The sequence below is a fragment of the Cynocephalus volans genome, chromosome 13 (genome assembly GCF_027409185.1).
Source record: "Cynocephalus volans isolate mCynVol1 chromosome 13, mCynVol1.pri, whole genome shotgun sequence".
NCBI classification, from domain to species: domain Eukaryota; kingdom Metazoa; phylum Chordata; class Mammalia; order Dermoptera; family Cynocephalidae; genus Cynocephalus; species Cynocephalus volans.
In genome coordinates, this window is record NC_084472.1 from 9,700,906 (window position 1) to 9,728,793 (window position 27,888).

General features: G+C 48.2%; 1 protein-coding gene across 4 annotated transcripts; it reads right to left on the reverse strand.

The window, feature by feature from the left end:
* On the reverse strand, positions 1–27,484 carry LOC134361766 (mitochondrial enolase superfamily member 1-like). Of its 4 annotated transcripts, none has more exons than XM_063076771.1 (16): positions 27,392–27,484; positions 22,333–22,441; positions 17,548–17,663; positions 16,904–16,990; positions 16,517–16,543; positions 14,635–14,707; positions 14,483–14,521; positions 13,959–14,041; positions 12,267–12,301; positions 10,312–10,399; positions 8,637–8,771; positions 5,532–5,573; positions 4,604–4,733; positions 4,224–4,323; positions 952–1,033; positions 1–379 (listed from the first exon to the last, which is right to left on the reverse strand). In XM_063076771.1, the coding sequence occupies exons 1-16, from the start codon at positions 27,473–27,475 to the stop codon at positions 278–280; spliced, it is 1,332 nt and encodes a 443-aa protein (XP_062932841.1). In that variant the 5' UTR covers positions 27,476–27,484; the 3' UTR covers positions 1–277. The 4 variants fall into 4 exon arrangements, with proteins under 4 accessions (XP_062932841.1, XP_062932840.1, XP_062932839.1 ...); XM_063076770.1 differs by lacking the exon at positions 27,392–27,484 and adding an exon at positions 27,226–27,391; XM_063076769.1 differs by lacking the exon at positions 22,333–22,441 and having other exon boundaries at positions 27,226–27,484.
* Between the last annotated feature and the right edge of the window lie 404 nt (positions 27,485–27,888).

Below are 27,888 nucleotides of genomic sequence, written 5' to 3' on the forward strand. Positions count from 1 at the left end.
TTACCAGCACTTGATAGAAATTTTGTGAGAACACCTTCCTAGGCTTTGGGTTAGTTAAATCTAAATTTATTTAAGGATTAAATAGGAAAAATACATTGATTTGCTAAAAGAATCAAGTAATAATGATTACTGAGCTGATTCCTTAGGTTAATATGACTTTCAGCTGAACTCATCATGATTGGTAGGATTTTTTTTTCCTTCTATTTTTGTGAAACCATATCCAAAAAATTTTAAGCCTTTTCATTTAAAAAAGAAAAAAGGCGTAAGGGCTGAACACTTAATTTTCTTGAGCGGCACGGAGTTTCTTCCAGACTTCACCATCTGGATACTGGTGTTTCTTTACAGATTCCTCCTTCATTTCTGTTGAATAGCCAGCATCCTATCAAAACAAAAAGTTTAGTGTTAATAACCACCTGGAACAAAAACATGTTTTAGGTATTTCTGCTGCTCCTAGAAATGCTTTTAAATCGAGGCCAGAGGAACTGGAGTAATATTTTAAAAATAAGTTTCAGATTGAAATGTGTCAGAGGGGCACACATTACTGGCGACTTGCCAGGATTAGTTAACTAAGCTAATCAAACTTCCTTTGATAGCTCAACTGCTGTGGGTGAAAATGAGCCATGATCTCTTGAACATGATCCGGATAAATGGTCCAGATAACACAATTGCAGTCAAAACCTAACTCACTAGATGGTGCCAGGTGTTTCTGCACAAGGAGCATGTGTTTTAAAGTCTCATCTATTGAGGAAAGTCTAGCATTAGAGAAGCCTTGTCAGGGACAACTTACCTCCAAGCCCTGAGCATACTGAATGACTAAAGAGCCATCCGTTTCTAGACACTGAAAATAAACTCTAAGGAGTCAAAACTCAGTGCCCCATGGTCGAGTTCACAGAATGGGTGGAGGAGTGGCTGGCAGCATTTTCTCTGCGAGGCCTCTTGGCCACAGCTCACCTTGGGAGGCATGTAGGAAGCCTGCTTGATCGTCACAGGATACTTGAAATGTTCATGCAGGTGGTTGACGTATTCACACATCCTGGGGGAAGGAATGAGACGGGCAGTAATGCCTGAAGTTAGATGACTCATGTGGTTCCATCTGCTGAAGCAGAGGGGAGGGCACCACAGTGAGAAACGGTGGGCTCGGTCAAGGCTGAGCTGTGACATCCCGTGTTTCCACGTAAATCCCTTAACCTCTGTGCCTCAGGTGCTTTCCATCTGTACAATACAGCAATGTGGGGGCTTCGATGGAATAAGCCAAGAAATCCCTCATAACTCGAAAGGTTTTGTGATGTCTAAAAGGCATCAATTCAGACTCTGTAAGTATTTGGGATTATTTAAGTGCCTTTTGCCAAAAGTTAGATGAACAGATTAAAACCACTAAATGAGGTTCCTTCCAGCTACACAAACGATTTAAATGAAGAGCACAGGTTCTAGAATCAGACCAATCTCTGTTCAGGTTCCGCATCAACCACTTTCTAGTTTTGTGGCAGGGACAGGTGGCCTAACCCTGCTGCCTTACTTTAGTCACCTGTTAAAGAACAGCAGCGACAGGCACGCCTGGTGCCAAGGATACACAAAGGAATGGGCAGCAGAGGCGCTCCTGGTTTCAGTGGACACAGGCACTAAGTCATCGACTCCAATCTGTGTTGTCTAATCTCTAGAGGACGGCACGGAGGAGAGGGCAGTCGGGCCTTGAAAGAGGAACGGGCACTCCACACAGGATTGCAAAGCAAAGCGCGGAGGTGTGGCGGCACGTGGAGACAACATCTGGTGGCGGCTTTCCCTGCACAGGGCCATTCCCAAGCAGGGAATCCCGCAAGAGACACTAGTGCCCCTCAGTGGGTGTCCAGGGACATGGTGTGCTGAGGTGCAGGGGGTGACCCTCCTCATCCCTCAAGACTCCAAGGACCCTTCGAGGTTGATCAGAACCACTCCCTTTGTCCCAAAGGCAGGAATCGCATGAGGGAGGGCAAAAGCAGAACTGAGGAATGTTAACTTTCTTCACTACAGATCCAGAATATTAGTTGGAAGGGAAAAGAAAAATGACCTAGTCCCAACCTTCACTTTCCAGATGAATGAACTGAGGTTCAGACTTGTGTGAGATCAGATAACTAGTGGCAACTTTAACCAAGGAGGCCCAGGTTTTCTTCTTTCCCCATCTAATGTTCTTGTTTTTAATAGTAGAAAATAGCCGCAGCGTGTTAGAAGGCAGCACCTGTCTACTTACTACCCGGCTGAAGACAGAAACCATTACAATGACAACTGACAGCCCTGTGTGCCCTGACGGGTCCCATCTCTCTCTCTCTGTTTCTCTCTCTCTCAGTCTTGAGTTTGGTGTTTGGCTTTTCCATGCATGTTTTTATGCTTTCGCTATACAAGAGTACTTCAAGAAGTTCGTGGAAAAATGTGATGAAAAGATAATATGAGTCTTTCCATGAATTTTTACCCCCTCTTGGCAGCTGGCTGGTACAAGGATCTGAACCCTTGACCTTGGTGTTATAACACCACGCTGTAAACAACTGAACTAACCGGCCAGTCCCTGTGAACTTTTTGAAGTGCTCTCCTATACTTCGTGACCTTTCTGTGATACCTCTAATTCCAGGAGACAAGAACAGTATAAGAAGCAATGCCATGTGTGTGTAGGTGACTAGGAGACTGTCCTAACTTAAAGCTCACCTGGAGCATGTTGAGAAGATGAAACTAAATGAAGATGCAGCCAGATTGTGGAAGACTCCAGTGTCAGGAAAGGAGATTGGACAGAAGCAGAGAAGAGACATATGACGAAAGAGGGGTGTATGGTTAGGCAACTGTAGGAATCCTGCCGACATAGCCAATTGTATTGCTAGGGCTAGGGCCCATAACCCTTCAAACCCTGTACAGACTGGGTCACAGACCCCTCACATGCCAGGCTGGATCACCTGACCCCTCACGTGCTTGGCCGCGTCACCCTCACATGCAGGTCCACAGCTAGGTAGTTGGGAAAGATCCCGGGAGTTGTTGGCAGTCGACATGAGCTCAGTCCTCAGCAGCAGCAGCAGCGGTGATGGTGGCCTCCCAGAGGGTCCCAGGGGCCCTGGCAGCAACAGCGTGCAACATCAGCCTCCAGCAGCAGTAGCAGCCTTCCTGTGGGCCCCACCCCAGGGGCAGGGAGCCTTGTGGACTAGAGCCACTCATTCTTTATGCTTAAGTCCATAACCCAGGACACCTGGGTGCGAGTCAGACAACCCAGGATCACATAGGTGCCCGGCACACCCACAGACAATAGCCAAGGAACGCCTGAGGGCACATGCATACTTATATCAATGCTCAGCAAGATTCTGAACATCTGAGCGGCGCTGACCATGTCCTGTATTTTCCCTACAAGGGGCTTGAGAAAGTCGGGAACAGGTTGGCTGAGGGAGGGGTTCTTGTCGCAAACCTCACCGCCCAATGTACTTAAAAAACAGAGTGAATCACTACCAAGGGCCATCTGTAGGGAAAATATAGGAAAATGGTCAGGGCCCCTCAGGTGTTCAGAATCTTGCTGAGCATTTGATGGAAAAATGCATGTGCACCCAGGTGTTCCTTGGTTACTGTCTAATGTAATTGCCATGTGCACCCAGGTGTCCTTGGTTATGGACTTAAGTACAAAGGACGAGTGGCTCTGATGCCCAATGCCCCCCGCCCCTGGGATGCTACCACCACTGCCAAGGAAACTGAGAACTGAACTTGTGTCATCTGCCAATGGCTCCCAGGCTCTTTCCCAATTACCTAGAGCATGGGCCTGTGCGTGAGGGGTCTGGTGACCCAGCTAGGCTATGTGAGGGGTCTGTGACCCAGTCTGTACGATAGGTTTGAAAGGTCTGTGGGCCTTAACCCCTAGTCCTGACAATACACATGGAAAAGTTAATGTAACTAAAACAATGAAACATTTTGGCTTTAGTTATGAATTGCCTAGCTGTACAACTGGGTATGTCAGCAGGAGTTCAACAATAACCCCAACCAGACAATTGACATAGCTATTGCCTTAAACCCAACACCACCCTTCTGGAAAGAAAGTGACTATTCACTGGTGGGTGTCTGGTGGTTATTGCCCCATGTGCAGAAGTGGAAGCAAAACCCACTGGCTGTGCCAGTGGACAGGATTCTCGGCATCTCTGGTCACGAAAGCAGAATTTTAAAAGATCTGGCCTGGATTGGGGAACACTAGTGAAATGGAAAATATTTGCTGATGCCACGTTACTGACCTGTTTTCAAGGCTTGCAGAGACTGATATGTAGTCAAATATAATCAAGTGCTGCACCAGTTCACAGAGGCCAACACCACCAGCGTGGGGGCAGACAGGAACTAAAAGGAAGACAGAATTCTATTAAATCCAAGAGTAGGGCAGAGAGAGGAAGGGATGAAAAAGAGCTCTGTGGTTTTCCTTATTACCTGCAGGTGATTAAATCATTCATTAATTAGGGATGATATTCCAGGGTAAAAATCAAAGATTCCCCAATTATGACTAAATGAGTTAGATAAAAATCAAAATGTCAAACTACAGACTTGTACGAATTGCAAAGACCCTGGAGGGAACCACAGGTGTCCGATGGGGGTGGGGGAGGACTGGTCTTGGCCCCCTTACTTCCAAACTTTTTGGCCATCAGCAATACTGACAGGTTCTCATTGATACTTCCCAGTCTGCAGCTGTCAATCTGGAGAAACTGCAGGGCATTCGCCTGGAGGAGTTGCTTAAATATCACTCTATTGTGGCACTGGAAATAGAATTAAAAATAACACCAACAGAAGAGTCAGTTTTGGCCTTCAGGATCGCTAAGCCCGGACTTGCGGCAATTCCACACCACTCCTCAGCGGCCTTCAGAAAGCCTGGGCTGTGTTTCTTCTTGTTCTCGCTTAGCATGAGGCCAGCCCTGATCGTGCAGGTGGGGACCGTGGGCTTAGTCTTCAGGAATCTGCTCACGGAGCAGTGTGAGTCAGGCAAGCCTCATGCTGGCTTGCCATTTATTAAGGAATAACTGTCACACCGACTGGCAAGTGGGAGATGAAGAAGAGAATCAGGATGAAAGACAGTGACAGCAATGAGCAGGTGGCCTTGATGACAAAATAAAACCATGCAGAGCGGCATTGCTCCTTTTGCTGGGAAAACTGAGAATCTGTTCCTCATAATGCTCCACAGTGGGCTGGCTGCAGCAGGATTTGGCAGGCACTTGTATTAGTTTATAAGCACAAAACGTGAACATGATCAAGTTTATTCCATCTACAAGCTGGCTTCCTTGAAACCATTTTATACCCTTGCAATAGCAACTTTAAATTGCTGCTCTGTCAATGTTGATTAGACACTTTGAAAAAGATAAACGACCTTAGTCATATGAATTGTAGAAAAAGCCAAACTTTTGACTCTGACTCCAGACTCTAATGAAGTGTTATAAAATGACCCAATTTCTAAGATGGAAATTTCCCAACTCTAAATACAACAGGTGATGGGGCCTAACATAGGACTGTGTCCTCAGTCGGTGGTCAGTGTGTGCTGGCCCCAAAGAGACATCACTCACCTGTTCTCCTGTGGCAACTCCAATTCCTAACGGGGCCAGTGCCTACAAAGAAAAGGCAGCCTGTTATTATTTTCCTAAGTGTTGAACAGCAACTCCTAATGTTTAAAAACTTTTATAGCTGAAGAAAGAAACGTCCCTACTGTTGAGCCCTGCAAAGCTTCAAGACTGGCAGAGGATGTCAAGGGGAACGTGTGTGGATGTGGGAGGGCTGGGTGTCTGCACAGGGAAAGGCAGGCCCTGCTCAGACGCCCCGGCTCCCTTCCTGGCCCTGGGTCTGCAGATTTCCTTCTGTGGCCTAGAGCAAGCTCTGCTCTGTGCCCCTCCTCTCCGGGCCCGTGCACTGCTGTGGAGCTGGGGGCCCTGGCTGCTCAGCAGTGGCTCCTTGTGGACCCATGGAGTCCAACCTTGGCTGACTCCTTCTTGTGTGTCACTCCCTGTATTCCCTCCTTGTGGTCTCCCTTCAGTGGTTATTCTAGATCTCTCCCTTGTTTCTGTCAATCCCCAAATGCTCTCCCTTCCAGCTCAGTGGGTGGCCTTAGATCCTGCTTTGCAGGTTAGGCTGAGACCATTGCTCACCAGGAGAACTCACCTGGTGAGGTGCTGGAATCCTCACCTGGTCACAGCACTGCTGCTCTCTCTGGCCTCTCACTGGGCCCCTGAAAGCTACCCACTCACCTGTCACCCGGGCTCTTCCCCCACCCCCGTAGCCTCCACAGGGCTGTGAATCCAGTTCCTCTCCTCAGGCATCTTTGGTTTCTCCCTGGTGTTCCTTCCCTTTGTTTGGGATAATAATATTAATGACACCAACAGCTCTTTCTGAGCTCTTACTACCTGTCGGGCACTGTGCAAAACACTGACTTAAATGATTCCTGGTCACAACCCACTGGGAGAGGAGCCATCAATCTTCCCATTCTACAGACGAGAAAACAGACGTGCATAGCTAGGACTGCTCCCGGGTCACAGAGCTAGAAAGCCGGGGTTTGAACTCTAGGCTGATTCCAGAGCTGGAGGACGCATCTGAATCATTAGATTAAGCCAACTTCTCAGTAGAAAAATCCCTTAATTTAGGAGCCAAGGTCCCTGATTCCCGTACGTGTCCTGCCTCTCACAGGATGGGTGGTCTTGGGCAAGTCACATATGTGCCACCTGAAGCCCTGGCTTCCTCATCTGCAGAAGGTCTCAGATTGAGCTCTGGGTGTCTAAGGCACCTTCTCGTGCTAACACTTTTTGTTTCCTCAAATTTCTAATTTAAGTGCCCTTGGTTCTTCCTGTCAAAAGAGAGAGGGAGAAAGGGAAGCAGGGAGGAGGAAAGGCCATGTGACACCCATTCTACCACCTTAAAGCACAGGTGTTTCTGGCACTGACTAGGTACCACATTCCCTTCCTCCCTGTCAGTGTCTCCTGCACTTGCTCCCTCCCAGCCGCCACCCCCTTTATCCCCCTGATGACTGCAAAGCCTGCCAGCTCCCGTCCCTGCCTCGCTTTCTTCCTGCCCGTTCCTCACCTCCCCTCAGTGCCTTCTACCTTGCAGGCAGCCACATCACCTCTGTCCCCACCGTCCCCATGTCACTTGCGCGCTGGGGAACCTGCAGGGGCCCGCTCTGTGCTGCACTCCTTGGGGACAGAGCTCCAATGGCAGCCCCACCTGGATGCCTGCTGAGGCCAGGCCACCCGGTAAGCAAAGCCTCGGGGGCTGAAGCCCAGAGAGGTGAGGAGGCTCTGCGGGGCGGAGGCCAGGCCCGAGTGGGCGGTGGGCACTCAAGAGGGTGCAGCGACCCCCACAAGCCCCGGGAGGAGTGAAGATCCTACCCACAGCCCCCGCCTGGACCGCCTGCTGTCCCAGCTGTCCCTGGAGGGTGTGGCTTCTGCCCAAGCAAAGCAGGCTGCTGCCACCCCTCCCTGAGGCCCTGTCCCGCTGTCCCAGCCACAGCCTTCCTTGCTTCTCAGCCCCTTCTTTCTGGAGAGGAGGGGTTCCTGAAACACAGGCTTTGGGAGAGTGTCCCCCATAGGGCAGATCAGGTGCTGCTTGACTGAGAGGCTGGAGAACGGGTCTAAGCCCGGCTCCACTCCCCAGCAGCACCTGAGTTTATGTAACGAAGACTCCTCGGTCACTTACATTTTTAAGATCAACACATAGTGAGGCAGAGTATAGCTATGCAAAGTCACCTCAGGAGAAAATGTTCCTAGGCAGCAGGATGTGGCCATCAGCCAAAGGAATGTAGCGACCCAATGGCATGGTGTAGGGAAAGGGTTGCCATGTGAAAACACCAAAGGGCATCAGAGGCTGGGCCCTGTCCGGGGGCAGGTGGAGGCTGAGCCCCGACACCGCTGGTGCCAGAAGCAGGCACACCTGAGCCTGGATGGACGCGGAGAGCCGTGGTGGTCTGATGCCATCACACAGTGAAGTCCCACACCAGCCCCTGCCCCGACTCCTCATTCAGCCAGCAGCTCTTCGCTCAAGATGGAGCTTGCTCTGGCCAGAGGATACAGAAATCTAGTAGTTCTCTATATAAATTAATCAGGTGGTGTTCTCCGGCATTGTAGATCAGTGCCATAAACCTGGGAAGACGGGACGTTTCTCAGAAGTTCTGACATATCAGGTTCTTTCTCAGCGTGGAAGGGAGGGAGGCCAGACCCCAGCTAGGGCGGGTTGGTCTCCAGGGCTCTTGGGGAACAGACAGGCAGCTTCTACTGAGGAGGCCCGACCTTGACCTTAGCAGAGCTCACCTTTCATTTTGAGTCCCCCAGAGGAATCTACACCTTTTGTTTCATTCAGAGGGAATAAAGGATTTAAATATCAGTGACATTTCTATATTTATAAAGGATGGGAATCATGTCTACTACTCTTCAGATTGCTGGCTGCCTTTCGACCTTCAGCAACTTCCTTTCTCTAAAATAAATAAGGGCAGTGAATACGCTGAAGTGGATAAAATGATGTCAGGTCTGTAACTTCCATACTTACCACATGTTACAATTACTTCAGCTATTTTATCAGGAAAAGTAAAAGGGACAAGCAAAAGAATCTTAGGATCTCTCACCCCACCCTAAAAAATGAAAGGAAAAAATAAATGGCCACAGCAGCTGCAGGAGCAGCAGTTTATCTACCTTGGAAATAGCAGCGTGCCCCAGAATGTCATCAGGGGAGGTTGGCTCCTCGATCCACAATGGCTTGAACTCGGCCAGCTGTGACACCCACTCCACTGCCTCAGGCACGTCCCAGCGCTGGTTGGCATCCATCATCTGCAAGGACGGAGAGGCCCTTCACAGCTATGTCTGCCTGTGCTAACCTTGATGCAGGCTGTGGCTCCCAGGGAGGAAAGGCTGTCACTCTGTGCCACCAGCTGCTGAGTAGACTCCCCTGACATTTCCTCTGCTGGGGCCCAACACACAGCCCTGACGGAAGGAGCCAAAAAGCAGCCACTGAGACTGGAACTTTGGCTCCAGACATTGTCTTATGGAGAAGCAAATTGTTCACAGAGCCACTGTGATGTCTGGAAGGGCCCTGGGCAGGCCATGGGACACGCTTGCTGGCCCTGAGGTTCTGGCCCAATCTCCATCTAGATGCCACCCAAATACGTGTCTTGTAGTGTTAGTTCTGTTTTTAGGAACTGTTTTTTATTTTTTTTGTTTTTTTACTACATTCTGAATCATTGTGTACAGTCAACACTAAGTTTGTTCACTAGTCACTATTGCCCACTATGTGTCTGACAATAAATAATAAATAACCCAAACTCTACCATTAATGAAGCATTTGCTCCAGTAGGCACTCAGTGGATTTCGTACCATTTAACATTATAATAAACCCATGCGACAATTCATATTAACCCATTTTACAAAGAAGAAAATTGACATGTGGAGAAGTTAAGTAACTTGCTCAAGAACACTAAGTCAAGTCAGTTTTTGAGTTCAAGTCCAGGCCTCTCCTTCCAAGGCCTGGTTCTCTGTGCACTGCTCTCTCACCTGGAAGCCGGATGCTGCATGTGCCGAGCTTAAGAGAGGGCCCTCCATGCCCTCCATCCCCAGCCCTACCCTGCTTGGAGAAGACAGACTCAGAAATGGGCATCCCCACACGCTGTAATAAGTGGTGAGAACTTCACATACGCTATGAGAACTACAGCACAGGACACTCAGAATAAAATTCTATCAATTATTTGGATGAGGATGATCTCATAAGCAAAAGCAGCATTGATTCATGGATAAATAATGGGACTTCTGATCCCAGGTCAGGGACTCCAAACTTCTGTTTTAATTTATGAAACAAGCCTCTGAAACTTCACAAAATCATCTTATTGTGACTTTCTTTCATGAAAATGTTTTACACATAATAGGAACTGTTTTATAAAAATACAACGTCAGGAATGAGCGGTCCTTACGTTTATTGTAGCCAAAGTCCTGACATTTCCTCAAATGGGGAAATGAGCTCCATGGGGAGATTAAATGATTGACACACCAGGGTGCCAATGGGAGACCTGTTTGCTCAGGTGCAATCAACGTTAGCAAGAAGGAACAATCCCTAACTGTTCCGCAGAATTAAAAAATTTAAAACTTTCTTGCCCAGTGGTCCCTGGAAAAAGAGAAAAAGAGAATTTAAAGCTATCAGTCCCCTCGCTGTTGTGTTTTGGAGTTCCCCTACTGCAGGACTATAGGGCTGTACTTTGTCTGAGAGGAAGTTTTAAAATCTCAGTGTTCTCTAATCCTTGCTGGACGTGAGTTGGTCTTTGGCCCTGCACAAAGGCTTGCTGCAGGCTGCTGTTTCTCGGCGGGGTCACAGGCTACTTACCAAAGTTTTCTCTGGTCCAATCACGTCTCTGATGAGCCGGCACCTGCGCACATCGTCCTGGAGATCTGCACCAACCTTTACTTTAAACCTACAACATACATTTGGTTTGGTAGTTTACATCAAAGCCACTGGGATTTTCTGCAGAAGTGACTGTCTCTGTCAATTCACAGACCACATTTCTAGCAACCTCTTGCTCATTCCCAGTCTTCAGACAAGTCACTTGACAATAACCCTGTAAACTTAATTTCTTTGCTCAGTGCCTGGGCAATGACTGTCAATTACCTGCAGTTAAAGAACTGGAGAGAGATGTTAGAGCTTTAATACAATCGACTGAGTTCTTGCTGTGCCATGACAAGGAACCGAGAAGGAAAAAGTCACAGTCAGAATGGAAGATGGGCGCAGCTGACGGAGGATGCCACGGGAGCCACGCTGTAGCCCGAACGGGGAGCACGGTTTACAAAGTACCTATGTTTGCACGGCCCTACACGGAGGGCTTCGTGTGAACTCGGTGAGAGGAAACCACAGGGATGGTCTGTGCCCCGTGTGCAGGGCCGAGGCTAAGAGAGGGAAAGTGACTTGGTCAGTGAGGAGGTGCAGCGGAGTGGCTTGAGCCTCTGTGGTCTGCTCACACCACACCTGGCCATCTGCAGGGAGATCTCTTTGGTCTGTTTTGACGTCAGCTATTCTCTTGAGACGTGGGCCTCTACATCTATTCCCTGTGACTCTATCAAAGCGGCTTTTTCAGTAGCCAGGACAGTGTCGATGGCCTGAGTGTGGACACTGCCACATAGAGGAGGGGACACCACTGCACTGGGCTGGCATCCACTGCTTCGCTTAGCAGCCTCTGCAGCTGCGTACTCAGTGACACGGCCGCCGCTCCAGAGCCTGGGACTGCTGAGGTCCTCCCTCTACTTCCCAGAGTGTCCAACCTCTGGCTACAAAAAGAGCCCTGGCTCGCACAGCGCCGAACACACTCAGGCACCTACTGCTGCTATCTCCTGGTGCTCAGCGCAAAACCCACTAAAGAAGACATGGCTATACCAGGTGGGAGCTTCAAGGGCATGACGATGGTGCTCGAGAGAGGGTGGCAGGCCACGGCCTCCAGATGCCAGGCTTCCTGTGCTAGGAGGCCCATGAAAGCTCTCCACAGCCTTCTCTGCAGCCTCTCCTGGGTATGTGGAGGGAGGGCAGGAAACCAGCACTCACTGAACATCTGCTCTGAATCGCACCCCGTGCCGGTCCTTGTCAGATAAGGCAATTTTGAGAACTGTAAGTTAACATTATGTCCATTTCACTCAGAGAGGTTGAGCAATTGGCCCACGATCACACACCAGATACTTGCAGGGGAGGAGGGAAAAAGGCAAGATTTGATTCTGCTTCCATGCCATGGGGTCCACAACAGCACACAAGAGACAGAGGGGAGAGGTGCAGATGGTCAGTCTGGAAAGGAGGTGGCCTGGGGGTGGAAAGGGCTGTCACTCAAATGGAAGAGGAGGAGCCTGGCTCTCAACTCCATGCAAAAGAACCGGGACCGGTGGCTGGACATTACATGGAAGCAAAGCGTTCATGACATTAAATACCTTTCTAACATTTAGCACCCTCAAGCAATAGAAAAATGCTTTCAAAGTGAAGCTGGCTGCCTCTGGAGATGTTCAGGTGAAGAACATGTGAATCAACACTTCCTTCAGATCATTAAGAATGAATGTCCATCCTAGATTGGGGCTTGAAATCAATGATCAAAATCAACTCTGATGTTTTAAAGTTCTAATTGGGACTCACATCTTGTCTTTACAGAAAGAGCCTAGCCAAGGTTTAAGCTTCTCTTCAGCCTATGTGCCAGCCTGCTTCTGGCCTTGCTGGTGCCTTTTGAATCTTGGCCGCTCGCCACTGACTGAGTCCCTGGTGTTGTGCAGTTATCTGGGAAACCCAAGTGCATTATCAGCCGGGTAACTCACCTGGTCCAGCCATCCTTCAGCGCTTCCTCGCAGAGCTGTGGGGAGAGGAGCACACCCACCATTACACACTGGAAAGCTCCCCTGGGTCTGATGAGGACCTCAGTTGTTTCTGATCTGGGTTTTGTAAATGCTGTAATCGTAGCACAAACCAGAGGAACACCATATGTTGTTGAAATTAAGAGCAGAAACAGCTTGGCCAACAGAGCATAACTCTACCTGTAGGCTGACTTTCTACGTTCATCTCTATGGGAACCATTTCCTTTAACTGTCACGCCATTCCTGAAAGGGGAATATGGCATTAACATCCCTCACTTCAAAGATATGCTGTGGCACCCATAGATCTAATGGCTGTAAGACGAACAAGCAGAAGTCAGCCTCTCTCCCTAGTCTCTCCCTCAGCTCTCGTGCAATATGACGGGAAAGAGCATTAACTCACCCACGTGCTGATTGCCTGCCATGTGCCTGCTGTGCTACGGTAACTCATAGCATTTATCTGGATCCTCAAAACCATGCCACGAGATAGAGGGTATTATCTCCCCTTTCCACAGTAAGGAATCAGGATCAGCATGGTCAAGCGGCTTGTACAATGTTACATGGCTGGCCCTGTCTGGGAATCAAATCCATCTTCCAGAACCCAAGGTGGGACTCGCTAAGCCACAGAATCCCGGTGTCCACAATGTGAGCGGCTTTACTTTTGCTTGTATATAAGCACTTTCAGAAAGAGGACTTGGATCCAAAATGATTGGAATGGCTAACAAGAAAATATTCCACCTCTCCCAGAAAGCCAGGAATATAAAGCCTGTGTGACATAATAAGAAATATATATTTGGTCTCTGCCCCATCCCCCAGCCTCATTTCCTGGCACACAACTCCTAAAACCCTTGGACTCTCCTGAGTGATGAGTGTCTTTTGTATGCTAGTGAAAGAACCCTAATGAGGGCCCCGAGGTAGCTTCAGCATAGGGCTGGTCACCAGAAAGGCCAAGCCATGATCACTGGGTTGGAAATTTTCCCTCCATGCCTGGACCTCTGGGGAGGGGAGAGGGGCTGAAGGTCGAATTGATGGCCAATGGCCAGTGATTTAGTCAACCCTGACTATGTAATGAAACCCCCACAAAAGTCCAAAAGGACTGGTTCAGAGAGCTTCAGGCTGGTGAAGACGTGGAGCTTCCCGGAGGGTGAAGAGCCCTGGGAGGGAAAGAACGCTCCACGCCCCTCCCCACGCCCCTTGCCACACCCTGCCTGGTGCGTCTCTTCATCTGGCTGTTCCTGAGTCGTATCCCTTGTGATAAATGGGTAAACATAAGTAAAACGTTTTGCTGAGCTCTGGGAGCCACTCTAGCAAATCATCAAACTCCAAGGGGGTGTGAGAACCTTCAATCTACAGCCTGTTGGTCAGAAGCACAGGTGACAACCTGGACTTGTGATCGGTGTCTGACATGGGGGCTGTCCTGTAGGACTGAACCCTTCACCTGTGGGGTCTGATGCTAACTCCAGGTAGACAGTGTCAGAATTGAGTGAAACAGTAGGACAGCCAGTTGGTGTCCACGGGGAACTGGAGAATTGACTGGTGTTGGAAAAGACCACACACAGATGATGTCAGAAGTGAAATCTGGAGAGCTGTGGTGTGAGTATAGAAGCAAGAACTGTTTCCCCATTTGGCGTGTCTACAATACCAGGTTAAAAGTCCCACCTGCTTCAACGTGTCATCTGTGTACCCCAGCCAGGCGCATGACGTGGTGTAGGCAGGATAGCCGTGTGCCAGCATCTGCTTTTCTGTGAAAACACAACACTTATCAACGTACTGCACTTTCCAGGGACCTTCGGAATTAGAACTGCCCATAGCTAAGCTGCTCCCGTGGACAGCCCAGCTGTTCTCAAGGTCCTGCCCTTCGCACGCACCCAGCCGCCAGTCCGGCCCCTGGGATGTCAAACCCGGGTGATCAGGATGCCCTGTCGGGCTGCCCACTCCCCAAGGGCCCTCCCGTACCCTACGGTGTGACCCTAAAGCCAAACTTCCTCTTCACTGAAGTGAACCCTGCAGTCGGGGGCGTTCCCAGGAGGCTTCTTCACCAAGACTAAAACATCTGTCTGTCTGAGGGCCCTGCTGCTCGGCACGGGGCATTTGGGAGGACGATGTGTGCCCCCACAAGACAGGGACACTCAAAAGTGCACAGTGATAGCAAAAACAACGAACAAAATGTACTCACAACCCACCTCTTTCTTTTTTACCAACTTGACCTTTGTGCAGTATTTCTGGAAAAAATCAAAAGCATCACTCCCTCTTAGAGAACAGAGCCTGGCGTGACCGTGTGTGCACCTGGGCACATACCCGAGAGCTTCCAGGTCCCCCACACAGCACGACTCACCATAGGCCTCCTGCTCGGTCAGTGCATCAGTGATGTACCTGAAATCGATGCAGGATAACAGCGTCCTGGGGTCCTGGCAGCGGGACAGGGGAGAGAGAATCAATGCATAGGCGGGTTGTGCTTCTAAGAAGCTGCTTACATGACAATGCAGCTGATCCTTTCGGGGAAGGGACCTTCGGGATTTGTGTTAAACTCGTCTGATTATGTCATTTCCTTGGTGTAGAGTCCTTCAGAGAGAGACTCATTGCTGCCCTGAGAATGTCCTCAGCCCCTCATGTTCTGACACCTTGTTCCCCCACCTCCACCCTGTTCTTCTCAATTAACACAGCTGCCCCATAGGGGGACCTGGCACCACTCCACATCTGCTCCACGCCTCAGGGCTGCCTGCGGTGACTGTGTGGGAAGAGGGTGGCATTGGAGCAGCTCAGCTGAACAGCCAGGCCACCCAGGGCAGCCCCGGGCCACCACTCACCAGCAGCATGACCTGGGCAATTTCCTCTGTCACCTGGGGATAACTGGCTTCACTGACAGCAAAAGAGGGGATGAAGCGAGGCGCACTGACCCTCTGGGTAACCGCTGGCTGTGCTCCCCACACCCCGCTCTGCTCTTCCTGCCCTGGCCGCCCTGCTCTGGCCACACGGGGAAGGGCCAAGTCTCGGCTGCGCCTCCCGCTGACGTCGCTCCCACCCACCAGAACAGTCGGTGGGAAAACAACCAGCAGTTCCATTCCCACTGATGTCTTAAGTGACCCACAACACTCCACTATGGCCGTTCAAAATCTTAGCTCTTTCATCACGAAGATTCTACTTCTTGTAGGAGTACTGGCACTGAAACAGGGAACAGAATCCAAAACTGGAAAGTCCACAGGTGGGATCCCAGGCGCCGTTCTGGTCACCCTCAAATCATTCTGTTTTGGTGGCCACCAACTACACCCCTGTGAAAGGCTGATCTCGAGCCTGGAAAGCGGTTCAGGAGGTCCACGTCCTTCCCCTTCAGATGGCCCCCATGTCGCCTGCAGCCACATTGAGAGATGTGACAGCCTCTGGCCTTCACTTTCCTCTAGAGGGGGAGCAAAGTACACTGGCCCAATAGTCTTGGTGCTCTTTGTTTTCCTGTAATTTTGCTGCTGAATAATAACAAGAGCCCACATCTGTGGGCCACCAGATTTTCAGCCACCATCCAAGGCATCACACTGAGCCGCTGAAGCTCAGAAGAGTAAGTGACATGCTCACGGTCACTTGGCCACTTAGCAGTAAGCCCGAATCAAAGCCAGGCCTGCCTGGGTCTGAAGTCCACTCCCCTTTAACTTGCCCAGAGTTTTTCCTCCTCAGCAGCCAGGAGCTCATCTCTGCTATAAATAGGTGGAGGAGAAAGGAAACAGCCAAGTGCGTATCTTTAGAATTCAGCGTCAAGCTCCTTCCCTGCTGGAGCTGTAGAGCAGAGACCACGATGGTCTGATCTTGCTCTTGTGGTCAAAGGGAGTGGACACTAGCCCAATAATATCTTGCTCTTCAGAGTTTATGAACTTTACTTTTCTCATTTGGTCTTTAAACTAATTCTATGAGGCTCCTAGAGAAGCAACATGGTCCTCTTTTCACAGCTGGGCCATGGAGGCACAGGGAACTTGCACCAGGTGTCACAGGCCCGCAGTGGGAGGACAGACCTAAACTCCCTGCCTCCCATGCTACCACCTGCCTGCACGAGCATGGCCACCTGTTACTCACACCCCAGGAAAGGAACTTTATATTTTCCTGGTTTTTTGCTCTATCATCACTACAGTAACTGACAGTCGTGAATATATTTACTGAATATCAAAAGGCAAGTAATCTGTGAAGCCCATTTCATTTACGGGAACAATTGTAATATGACAGAATCTACTTACCATGTCCACAAGTAACTTCCACAGGGGCTTGAAGAAAGAAAGAAAAGGCGTGTAAAACGTACATGAAACGTACGTGTTTTTCTCCTGACAGTGAATGTACCGGTGAACTCATGCCCCCAGGCATCTGGGCCACTGTCTCTGGTGCCACCCACACCTCCCATGGCCATGCGGCCCTTCACCTTGCTGTCCCTTCCCCTCCTCCTTTCTAATTCACTCCCACAATTTCCTAACTACTGCCGAAATCTCTCAGGGGAAAAAGTAATCAAAACAATCTTTTTATTTCCTTTGGGGAGCCTGCGGTGCATTTGTGTTTTGCCTTTAGGTGGCTGCTTGTAGAGGAAGTCCCACGCCACACTGTCCCACCAAGCCACCAAGCTGACGAGTTACCTTCCCTTCCTGCTTCGCCCACAGGTCCCACACCGCATTGAGGACAGCCGCCGTAGCCAGGTGCACCACGCCCTTCTCTGGACCGATCTGGTGGGAAGCAAGGCACAGCAGCACGTCTTAGAAATGAAAAAGATACTCAGGTCTTCTAGCCACTGACACGTTGACATTTCAAGAATTAAAAGGCAGCGATGGCAACTCACCTAAAGTGTTTTTGTTTTTTAAAATAGTTTATAACCTATAGAAGAGTAGCAAGAACAGTGTGAAAAAACCCTGTCTCTTCCTCTCTCTCATTCTCAATTTCTGTATTTGTATACATATTTAGGGCTAAAAGGGCATAGTCTCTGCAACTTTACTCTCAACTGGTTCAGAAAAAAAATTGTGTGTACACGTGGGAGAAGAGGTCCACAAGTGCAGAGTCTTTGCTCATTCAGGATCCAAATACGTCCAGATTCAAGTCTTACAGAAAAGAACCGATTACTTCAAAATACTCATTATCTAAATGGGCCAAACCCTATTTATCGGAATAAAATATTTTACCTTAAAATTGTAAACCAATCTCTATTTTCTTATTTGTTGCCATCAAAGGACATCTTAGACTGTAATAGCATTATTTATAAAAGCATTTTACCAAATAGGTCCCTTACCCATCTGAGCTGCCCATCACTCGTGAGCTGCCTGTAGAAGCCTCTGAAGTCACTGACAATGTCCCTGAGGTCCTTGTTGAGCACATGGTGGGCAAGGGCATTCACAGCACAGACAACTGTTACAAAAGGATTTGATTCTTTTTTATATTTTGGTACAAAGTCAAGAAATCAAGACATGAAAACATCAGAAACAAACTAATGTGGGCATTTTTATGAAAAACTAAATATGAAAGGTATATGCTTTTTAAAATTGCCCCAAATATGTCTTCTGTGGTTGTCATAACGAACATCACACAAGTAGAGTAGCTTTTAATCCATATACTGAGCTTAATTTCTGAGAACAGACACATTTTGATTGGCTGTCATGTGAAAAACAGAACCACAGATCTGCAAATTTAAACAATGTTCCCAAATTATTTTCCTATTCACTTTGTAAAGTGATTGGAAAATCAGGTTCAAAGCCAAACCTTGCTAGTGCATTGTTCCCGAGAAATTCTAACTTGCAGAATTAAAAAAAACGCCTTTTCATTATTGTCAAGGATAGAAAATACCTAGAATTCCCAACATAACAAACTATTAAAGATTAAATGAAATAAATTAGCAATTAGCATAATACTTATATGTAAAATGTTAAAGTACATGAAAACACGGTTTCCATAAATATTAAATTTCTTATTATTGACTTACTTATGAAATACTACATTTTTTGTAAGTAGTTTGAAGGTTAAACTTAATTTGGGTCAGCATTACCATCAATTATTTATTTTTGGTGCTTTGCCTTAAAAGGCTTTATTGTGTTATTTAAGATGAAGAATAAGTAAAGTAACAAACTGTATGGGAAAGCCCCTCCTATCCTTTCCTCATTCTAGGACACAATTGGTCTATATGTAAATGACCAAAGTAATCATCGACTTAGCCCCAAAGCAATTACTTTATTACAAAACATTTTAATAAACTTTTTTTTTGAGGAACATGCTAATTATCCTGGTTTGATCATCACACCTGGAACATAGGTATTGATATTCAACTCTGTAGCCCACAATCTGTTCAATCAATTATTTTTCAATAAAAATTAAAAATAAAATAAAAATGAAAAAAAATTTTTTAAATAAACTTTTTCTCAGGTGTTGCCATTGCTTCAATAGTAAAGCTTTTGGGTCATTTCATGGACTAGTTGTCGAGCTGCAGTTTTCCCATCAGTCAGATCCTATGCGAAAGGCATTTTGAAAGCAGCACCACGTGCTCGTAGGATGGGCCTGGCCTCTGTGAAGCAGCTCTCAGATGACGGCGCACCTGCTGTGGGATGCAGCACTTCGGGCTGAACCAGCCAGTCCAGGTCCTCTAGGGCTTTCGTCGATGGGACACACCATCATTCCAGTTCAGATCTTCGTTCCCTAGGACAGTGAGAAGACAGAATCCTCCCCACTCCTCGATGGTTGATGCTTTGGGTTGAAAGAACATCTGAAGAGTAAGTCAGTGACTCATAGTGAGGTATATTATTATCCATATCAAACCTCCATCTCATGGATTTGATGGTTGCTATAAATCACTGACTGGACATACCTCGGGTTTGCATCACAATAGCAAATGCATTTAACAAAAGCTAAGGATGATCTCATCTTTTACAGCTCTAAGAGATGCACAAGCAACACTAACATATTCATCTATAGTTTGTGGCTTGTCGTTGCTCAACATGAGGCCGCTGCAAGAAGTTAAATAAAATTTGCTGCATTCAATAGACATTTGGGTTGTGGTGGTCTGACTCCAGCATGGTGAACAGTCCACTTCAGGTTTGCATGTTTGATGGGATGGATGTGAAATTCATCTGGAAAATACTGGCCCTTGAAAGCAGCTCCTTGCTGACTAAACCCAAGGGTCTTCTCCTGTGACTGTGCATGGACCTCAGTTCCCTGAAGCCCTACAAGCACTCAGTCAATGGACACTCAAGTAAAGCCTGTGGATGACTGTGGGTGTCTGAGCCAAAGTGGCCGCATGAACCCTTAAGGCAAAAACTATGGACTCTGGGTGATGTGTCAGTGTGGTGCATCGACTGTAACAAATGTCCCACGCTGGTGGGGGATGCTGATAAGGGGGAGCTGTGCCTCTGTGGGGGCAGGGGGGATATGGGAACTCTCTGTACCTTCCACTCAATTTTGTTGCAAACTTAAAATTGCCCTGAAAAAATAAAGTCTTTAAAAAAGAGAAAGCAGGAGAAAATGGTTAAGTAAATTTAATAAAGACATAAGTTGAAGAAAAACCACCCAACAAAAAACCACATTTGTGTATTCTATACATTAAAAAAAAAAAACCCTTCCTATACCCCACCCCCATATACACAAGCACTCTCTTCATAATAATGACAGATTGAAGTCTGGCTTGAGGAAGTAACCGCTTGAGCTAAAGCCGACCCGTCTCTTCATAATAATGAGAAAAGCACTATTTTTTTCTTTTTTTGGATCATAAAAGAATGATTAGGTAAGTAAGCTGGTAAAGGCTGCAGGAGAACTGGGATGAGCTAATGGAATTTTCCATCTTTAGTGTGAAAGCCGGGTAACACATTTAGTGAGACTGCAGTGAGTCACCTGAAATATGTAGCAAGTTAAAGTTAAAATGGGTTCTGTCATACAGTGGTCTGAAAAAGGCAAAGCCAACAACATCAGTGCAAGAGAGCCATTTATTAACATCATAAAGAGATGGACGTTGATTTACCCCTGCCCGAGACGCCCATCAGGACGGCTGGGTAGGGCGGAGGGGACGGCCAGTGAAGGCCCTAAACACTGAACTCAGCAGTCATCGGAGAAGAGCCTCTGACCTGTCTTAGTGCTCAGGTCCCCCCATGGTGCACCCACGTCAGCAAAGTGTAAAGTCTTGACTGTTACCAGAGTGGTTCCAACGGCCTGTCCCATTAAATATTTTGTAAGTTCACTGTGTTTTACACAACCTTTGGGGGCCAGGCTGTCTGGTTTGCAGTATGGAGCAGGACAGCAGCTTCATAAAGTGCTCAACGTACAACCCGAGACAATTAAAGTCGCAGAAGAAGCTAAAACGCAGCTCACAAATCTAACCCAGTCAGAGGTCCCTCCCTCAGAGAGAACTTTCACAGTAAATCATTGACTTAATGGGGGAGGGGCACTGAACCACTGCCTGGCTCCTCTGTCTGCCTGGCAAATTCCTATATACTCTTCGAGACCCCCTCAATGCATCACCTCTGCTCTGAAGCCTTCTCTGAGCCTCCTGGACAAGTGAAGTAACCCCCTCTCTGTGTAACTTGTACACACTTTTTAAAAAAGTAATTCTAATTCTGCACTACACCCACTTGTTTTATGTCTGTCTCCCCAATTCAGTTTGTGTGCTCCTTGTATGTAGGACTCGATCTTCCTCATCTCCCTCTCTCTTTTTAAAGTTACTTCTCTTATAGGTAGATAAGAAGAATAAGTTCTGGTGTTCTAGGCTGACTATAGCTAAAAATATTATAGTATATATTTCTAAATATCTAGAAAAGAGGATCTTGACTGTGATCACCCAAAGAAAAGCTAAATGCTTGGGTGATGGATATCCTATCTACCCTAAGTGAATCACTGTACAATATATGCAAGTATTGAAACAAAACACTGTACCCCACGAACATGTACAATTAAAAATAAATAAATAAATAGATAAATAGAATTACTTCTCCAGTGCTTGGCAGAGCACCTGATACATAGCAGCACTCCAGAGAAGTCTGTAGAAGGACTCGCTTGCTAGATGACTGAACGCCAGCCTCGGCAAGAGGTGGAACTGCAGCCACCTTAGTGGTGTCCATTCAAAGTTCGAGAAAGGCTCCCCTTGTCATTCATACACACACTCATGCACACATGCTCACACACACTTCTTTTATATGTTCAACCATATTAAAATCTTTCAATAGGGCAAGACTTTTATTCTACAAGTAGCAAAAGGGCTGACAATGCAAATATCCATCACCACCGAAGTTAGCGAATCTGTTTCCTCCCTTCCTAGACACTTACTCTTCCACCTATTCATAATTTGGCTTCAGCCCCTAATGACCTACTGAAATTGATCTGGCAAAGGTCAATTTTGTACTTCTTGAATTTTGTACCAAGTGCATGTATTATATATTCAAAAAATGTTGAAAATTTTTTGAGAAAGTGCTTCGGGCAGCCAGGAGGTTCTGTCATGGCTCTCGCTGAGTAGCTGTCAGGGCCCCAGTTTCCTTATCTCTAAAAAACGAGGTGGCTCAAGATTACCGCTGAGATCTCATCCAGCTCTGAGATAAGAATGACTCATACATGGCTCTTCCCCAGTGGAGACCATGGAAATTGGGCAGGGCCAAAGGCCTTTCCTGCCATGAAGATCAGTGAACTCGAAACCACCTCGATGCAAGTATTTCGAGAAGCGAGTAGACTCCCTGAGCACATCACAGTAAGCCTGGCCACGCGGGCTCCACCTACTCCCTCTCGCCACCCTTGCTCACTCGCCTAGTTCACGTCCTGAAAGCTCTACAGCAGCTGAGAGTTACAAGCAGGTGAATAACATTCTCGTAGTTATCATTTGACATAAAGAAATGGACTGAGCACGAAAGATTTTCCAGCAGTGTTCAGATAACTGCAAGGAGAGGGGCCAAATTCTGCCACTTATCAATTTCTCCCAGAGAAATAAATAACAAACCATGAAACATTGTTTTTACTCACTTTCAGCAGTGTAAACACAGAGAAAAATAAGGTCAGATCTAGTCTCTAAGTGAAAATTAAGCACTCTGGAACCTTAAGAGAATCTTCAACTCACCAACTTCAGTGCCTTTTCCCAGAGTGAAGGTAATTCCACATCCTTTGAGACCATCTTCTGAATCAGTCTCTAAGACGACGTAGACGGCTGAGTAGTCAGGGTCCGTGTGCTGCAGGAAAGATGCCCCCACCCAGCAATCGAACATGAGAAACCAGAAGTGAACACAAGAATGACATCACAGAAGAACGGAAATGCAACAGGGATATGGAAGAAGAGCTCCAGCTGAAGGAGCTGTCGATGGACCCCACAGAGAACGCAGCAGCTCTGAATGGACAAAAGCAACGTCCTCCTGAAGGATTCAAATTATCTCAACAAGTGCAACGTACGTATTTTTAATGTCAGTTTGCAATTACGTCTCCATCAGTGTTGAGCTCCATTTTAAACCCACGAGTTTTGCTCACAGAGTCTGTCAGCTCTGCACAGAATCACATTCACAAGCACCTTCACATTGAACAAGCCAAGGTTTCAGAAAGCTCTGGCACAAAACTGGACATTCTCCTTCTCAGCAGTTTATAGCAAGGCTGAAAACAATGGCACCAGTTCAGAGGTCACTGGGGGAAAATGAAGAAAGCAAGCTTCAGGACAAATTCATCTATTTTTTTGTTTTGTTCTATGTTGTTTTAACTTTTTACTATCAAATCGTATTTTGAAAAGTATTTATTACCAACTGTCAATAAAACTCAACACTACTTATTGATAGGAAGGATGCAGAAGTTTAAAAAGTCTGTCTCTAAAATTTTATCATGTAGTGGGGACAAAAAGCCAACACACAGAACCAGGTGCGCCCGGTTGCAAGTAGCATAGAAGTTCAACGGGGAGCAAAGCAAAGAGGACGGAGAACTTGAGTGAACTCCTAAGGGGGCAAAGACCATTTGGACGGGCAAAAGGACAGATGGAAACATCCAGCCAAGGGAGTGCAATACAAAAACCAGAGGCCTTTGTGGGCCAGAGAAGCAAAAGGCGCCAGAGGGCCCTGGTTTGGAAGTGAACGAAGACCAGATTGGAGAGGTGGTGTGGGGGCAGGTAATGGAGACCCCGAAAAACTGGGTAGATCTGAAATCATTAATAAGAAATGTAGGATGCTACTATTGCAGAATTTTGCATAAGGCGATGACAAACAATTTATTGCTGCTCTTGGTATATAATATTTACTGTGCCAGGCACACTATTCTAAGAGCTTTACGTGATTTAATTTAATCCTCACAACAATATCATAAAGTAGGTGCTATCATCCCTATCTTAGAGATGAGGAAACTGAGTATAAAGAGATTTAGCAACTCGTCCAAGGTCACATTATAAGTAGGTTGTGGAGACAGAATTAAATCCCTTTACTGGGGGAGGGGGAGGGAGGTGTACATGACGGACGGGAGGTCTGAGCCTGGTGTCAAACCCCAGTGGAGGGAATCCTGTGTGACGCGCTGCTGAGCACCACCTATGCATCAGAGATGCTGCAGGTTGCTGAGGGCGACGCAGATATGTCTGTCCTTGAGGAAGTTATAGCTGAGAAGACATGGCTGCACAAACTCTAACCGTATAAGGCAGAACACGTTAAGTCCCTGGGAGACGCAAACTACGACAGACAGGCGGAGAGCGCCATCAGCTGGACGCACTCGCAGCTGGAGGAGGCTTGCTGATGGACAGTCCGAGCTGGTTGCTGGAGGATGGGGAGCTTTTCAGCAGAGGGCAGGGGCACAAAGGATCTGGGACGGAAAATGTCTTTGGTGAGGTAACAGTGGCAGTGAGGGCAATAAAGGGGACAGAAAAGGGAAAGACGAGTGTAGACAAGGGTTGGTGACCATCCTGGTGTGGCCTAGCCATTGGGTTCCTCAAGGGTCAGCTGGAGATGAGGCCGAGAGGGAGACTCCCAACAATTACAGAGCCATCGGCAGTTTCTGGGTTACAAGGAGAGGAAGAATGGAAAAAGAAAACTTTCCACTGAAGCTTTACATGAGGGTCAAAAAGAAGAAATGAGCCAAAAGTGGCTTTTGAGTCCCTGTGACTGGCAGAAAGATCCCAGTAGGATTAGGAGGGAGAGGGGAGCAGCACAGGGAGATGATGAGGTGTGATTTAGATGGACTGTGTTTAGCACAAATGTGAAAAATCCACCAGGAAGTGTCCATATGGCAGCTGGACTTGAGGTGGCAGCTGGACTTGAGGTGAGGAGGCAGATCCAGAAATGAGACCTGGGAGTCTCTGGAATAAAGGTGGGGAGTGAAGCTGAGACCACAGAGAGGGGTCTTAAGGGGAATGTGCAGTGGGACAGGAACGTGTTGAGGCCTGAGCCTCGAACAGGGAAGAAGGATCAGTGTAAGAAGGAGGAACAGTCCGGAAAGCTGGAGGCCAGGGGAGAGAGGTGGCAGGAGGAGGAGGTGGCAGACAGCATGACAGGCAGTGCGGGGTAAAGGCCACTGGAAGCAGAAATAAAAACAAGGGCAATTCCAAGAGAAGGAAGGAGGCAGAAGTTGATTTCGGATTAGGGAAGAAGTAGATGGAAAGGACTGCAGCAACAGGACCCGTGATTTCCAGTGTGGTGAGGGGCGGACACAGAAGGGAGCAGGAGAGGTGTCGGGGTCAAGTAAAGACTATTCCGAAGCGGGAGGCCCTGCCCACGTGGGATCGAGAAGGAACAGTTGGGAAAGGAGAGGCCGAAGACGAAAGTGCTGGAGAAGAGGGAGATACGCCTGGGGAGCTGGGACACAGGACAATAGATTACTTGTGGCGCAGGACATGACTTGAAAATCAAGGAAAGGGTGAGAGGGTGGGTTTGGAGACTGATGCACAGAGATGGAGCCCAGGGTGCACTGTCTTCAGTCATCTCAGTGATGCAGTAGACAACTCTCCTAACTGCTAAGGGGACAGGACTGGGGCTGGAGGAGACAGAATGGTCTGGAACAGCCATTCTGGTGAGCTCACAGGCAATGAGGAAAGAAGAGGAAAAGTGCTGCTGAGAGGTGGCCAGGTGTCAGCAGGAGCTAGGCTGTGAGCTCACTGCCCTGGCGCTCTCTGAAGCCTTGGTGACAGCAGGGACAAACAAGCAGGCAGCTGATGCACAAAAGCTGAGCACTCCATGATTCTCTTAAGGCCCATAGAAATCATAATGGGAACCTTTGCTTTAACAGATTTTGAGGACACCTGCAGGACTCTTTCATGAAAATATGAGCTCCTACTTCTGATCAGAGGCTCACTCAGCTGCTAAACGCGGCCGCAGCTGAACTGCCTGATCCAGCATGCTGTGAGGGCGGCCGAAGCAATGACCGGGCAAACCTGCAAAGCAGCACATTCTATTAAGAAGGCACTGGAGAATCAGCCCACAACACGTGCCCTGTCTCCCCAAGACAAAGTATTTATGAGCTTGCAACACAGACGTCAGATCACCCAGAGGTCAGACACCACTCAGATCTAGAGACAAATTCCATTTCTTGAATTATTCTACAGTAAACCAGGCTATCTTAACACCTCACAAATTCAAAGTCAAGTCTAGGTCGCAGTTCTTTCTGCTCCAGTTTTCTCATATCTAAACAGTAATTACAGCCAACTCTTACTGAGAGACTTCTCTGTGTCAGAGTGTTTACGGAAATCACATTTACATGTATGAAGTGGATATTATTATACCCATTTTACAGATGAGAAGACGTAGGCTTGGAGAGAGTGCGTGGTTTACCCTCAGAAAGGTAAAGGCAGTTTGTACTAGATCAGGTGACTGGATATTACAAGCTAGTAAAATTTCAAACATTTATTTGGAGATCCATGAAGGATTGCCAACTAGGTGTTTTTTAAGTCATTTATCATAATACTACATAAAAAAAGACACATAAGGATTTTTAAAAGCAGGAAGAACATAATCTCAGAATAAAGGACATTCTTTTGCATTTAATAACATTCTTTTTTTTTTTTTTTTAAAGATGACCAGTAAGGGAATCTTAACCCCTGACTTGGCGTTGTCAGCACCACACTCTCCCAAGTAAGCAAACCGGCCATCCCTATATTGGGATCCCAACCCGTGGCCTTGGTGTTATCAGCACCGCACTCTCCCGAGTGAGCCACGGGCCGGCCCCATGCATTTAACAACCTTTTATTTAGCATGTTTTAATGAGAGGCTTAGTTTTATAAAACACTTCAGGTACACAACAGCGGAGATAAGGTAATGAACACCAGTCTGCCATTCACCCAGCTTAGGAAGTAAAACGTTACAGTGTGGACTAGAGTCCTGGGGACCCCTCCCTGACCCACTGCCCTTCCTCCCAGCAGGTAACCATTTCCTAACACTGATGCTTCTCCCTTCCCGGCGTCTCTCCATGCACCGACTACACTCCCAGCAACTGTGTTTTCTAGTGTGGCCATCGCCTCAGTGGACCGAGGGGTCAGTGAGGAGCGGGGGCGCCCCGGGAAGACCCTGCACAAGTAATTGCATGACCGTGCCCTCTCACGTGACCCGGAGTTGTCATACGCTTGGTTTCTCAGTCTGACTGTGACACCTTCATTTCATAGATGGGGCCACGACGCCAGGAGAGGTTTGGGTCTTCTCTAAATCACACACAAGTTGTGGCGGAGGCAGGATCACCACCCCAAACTCCCAGCTCCGGGCTTCCCGACCTCTGGCAAGGCGAACCCCAACAACTTCTCGCTACAGAAGCAGCCCGCGCTGTGTTCTAGGGTTTCCCTGCAGGGGACTCGGCAAAACCATGCTGCCTTTGTTGCATATTAGCATTTCCAGCAAAATGTGAATCATAAATGCAAAACCAGGACATTCCAAACGCCAGCAAAGGAAAAAAAAAAGAAAAGAAAAGAAAAAAGAGACGAGGAGGAAGAAAAAGAGGAGGAGGAAGGAAGGCGGGAAGGAAGAGGGGGAGGAAAGAAGAAAGAAGCAAGAGGGTGAAGTTTCTGGATACTCACACTCAGAGGCAGGAAAACCGTCTCTTTCCCCATGTCCACCTCCCACTTTACAAAAGCAGCGGTTCCAAAGTCGGGAACCTCCAGGGGACCCGCGGGCCTCCCGCGCATGAGCGGGCCCGGGCGCCTGCGGGCCGGGAGGGGTCCGGGGCCGTCGGTCTGCGCTTACCATGGCGTCCGAGCCGTGGCCCCCGAGCGACGTGGGGAAGCGCACGTCGCGGACCGAGAGCCGGGAGATCCTACCGTGCGCCATGTCACCCGCGTCCTGGAGCCGCTTGGCCTGCGTGCCCGGGCGCCGTGGGGACCCTACGTGCGGAACCAGAGGGCGGCGGGGGCGGGGCGTAGTGGCGGCAGGGCGGGCGCTGATTGGCCGCGCCGGCCGAGGGCCGCACACGTGAACTTGGCCCCGGGAGCTGCCGGCCGGGCTCGTTTGCGGCCAGCACCGGCCGGCACCGCCCTCCAGCGGGTTCGCGCAGGGGAGCTGTGGAGCCTGGGCGAGTGGGAGGCCTCGCGCCACGGCAGCGCCTCTGCAGGACGCTGCCCGGCCTGGACTGGAGACTGGCGAACTGACCTGCCGGAGCTGGGCTCTCAGCGAAGAAAGCGGCTCTGACCCAAGTGCCACCGCACGGAAGCCGACTCGGGCCAATGGCTCATCTCCTGCCCCCG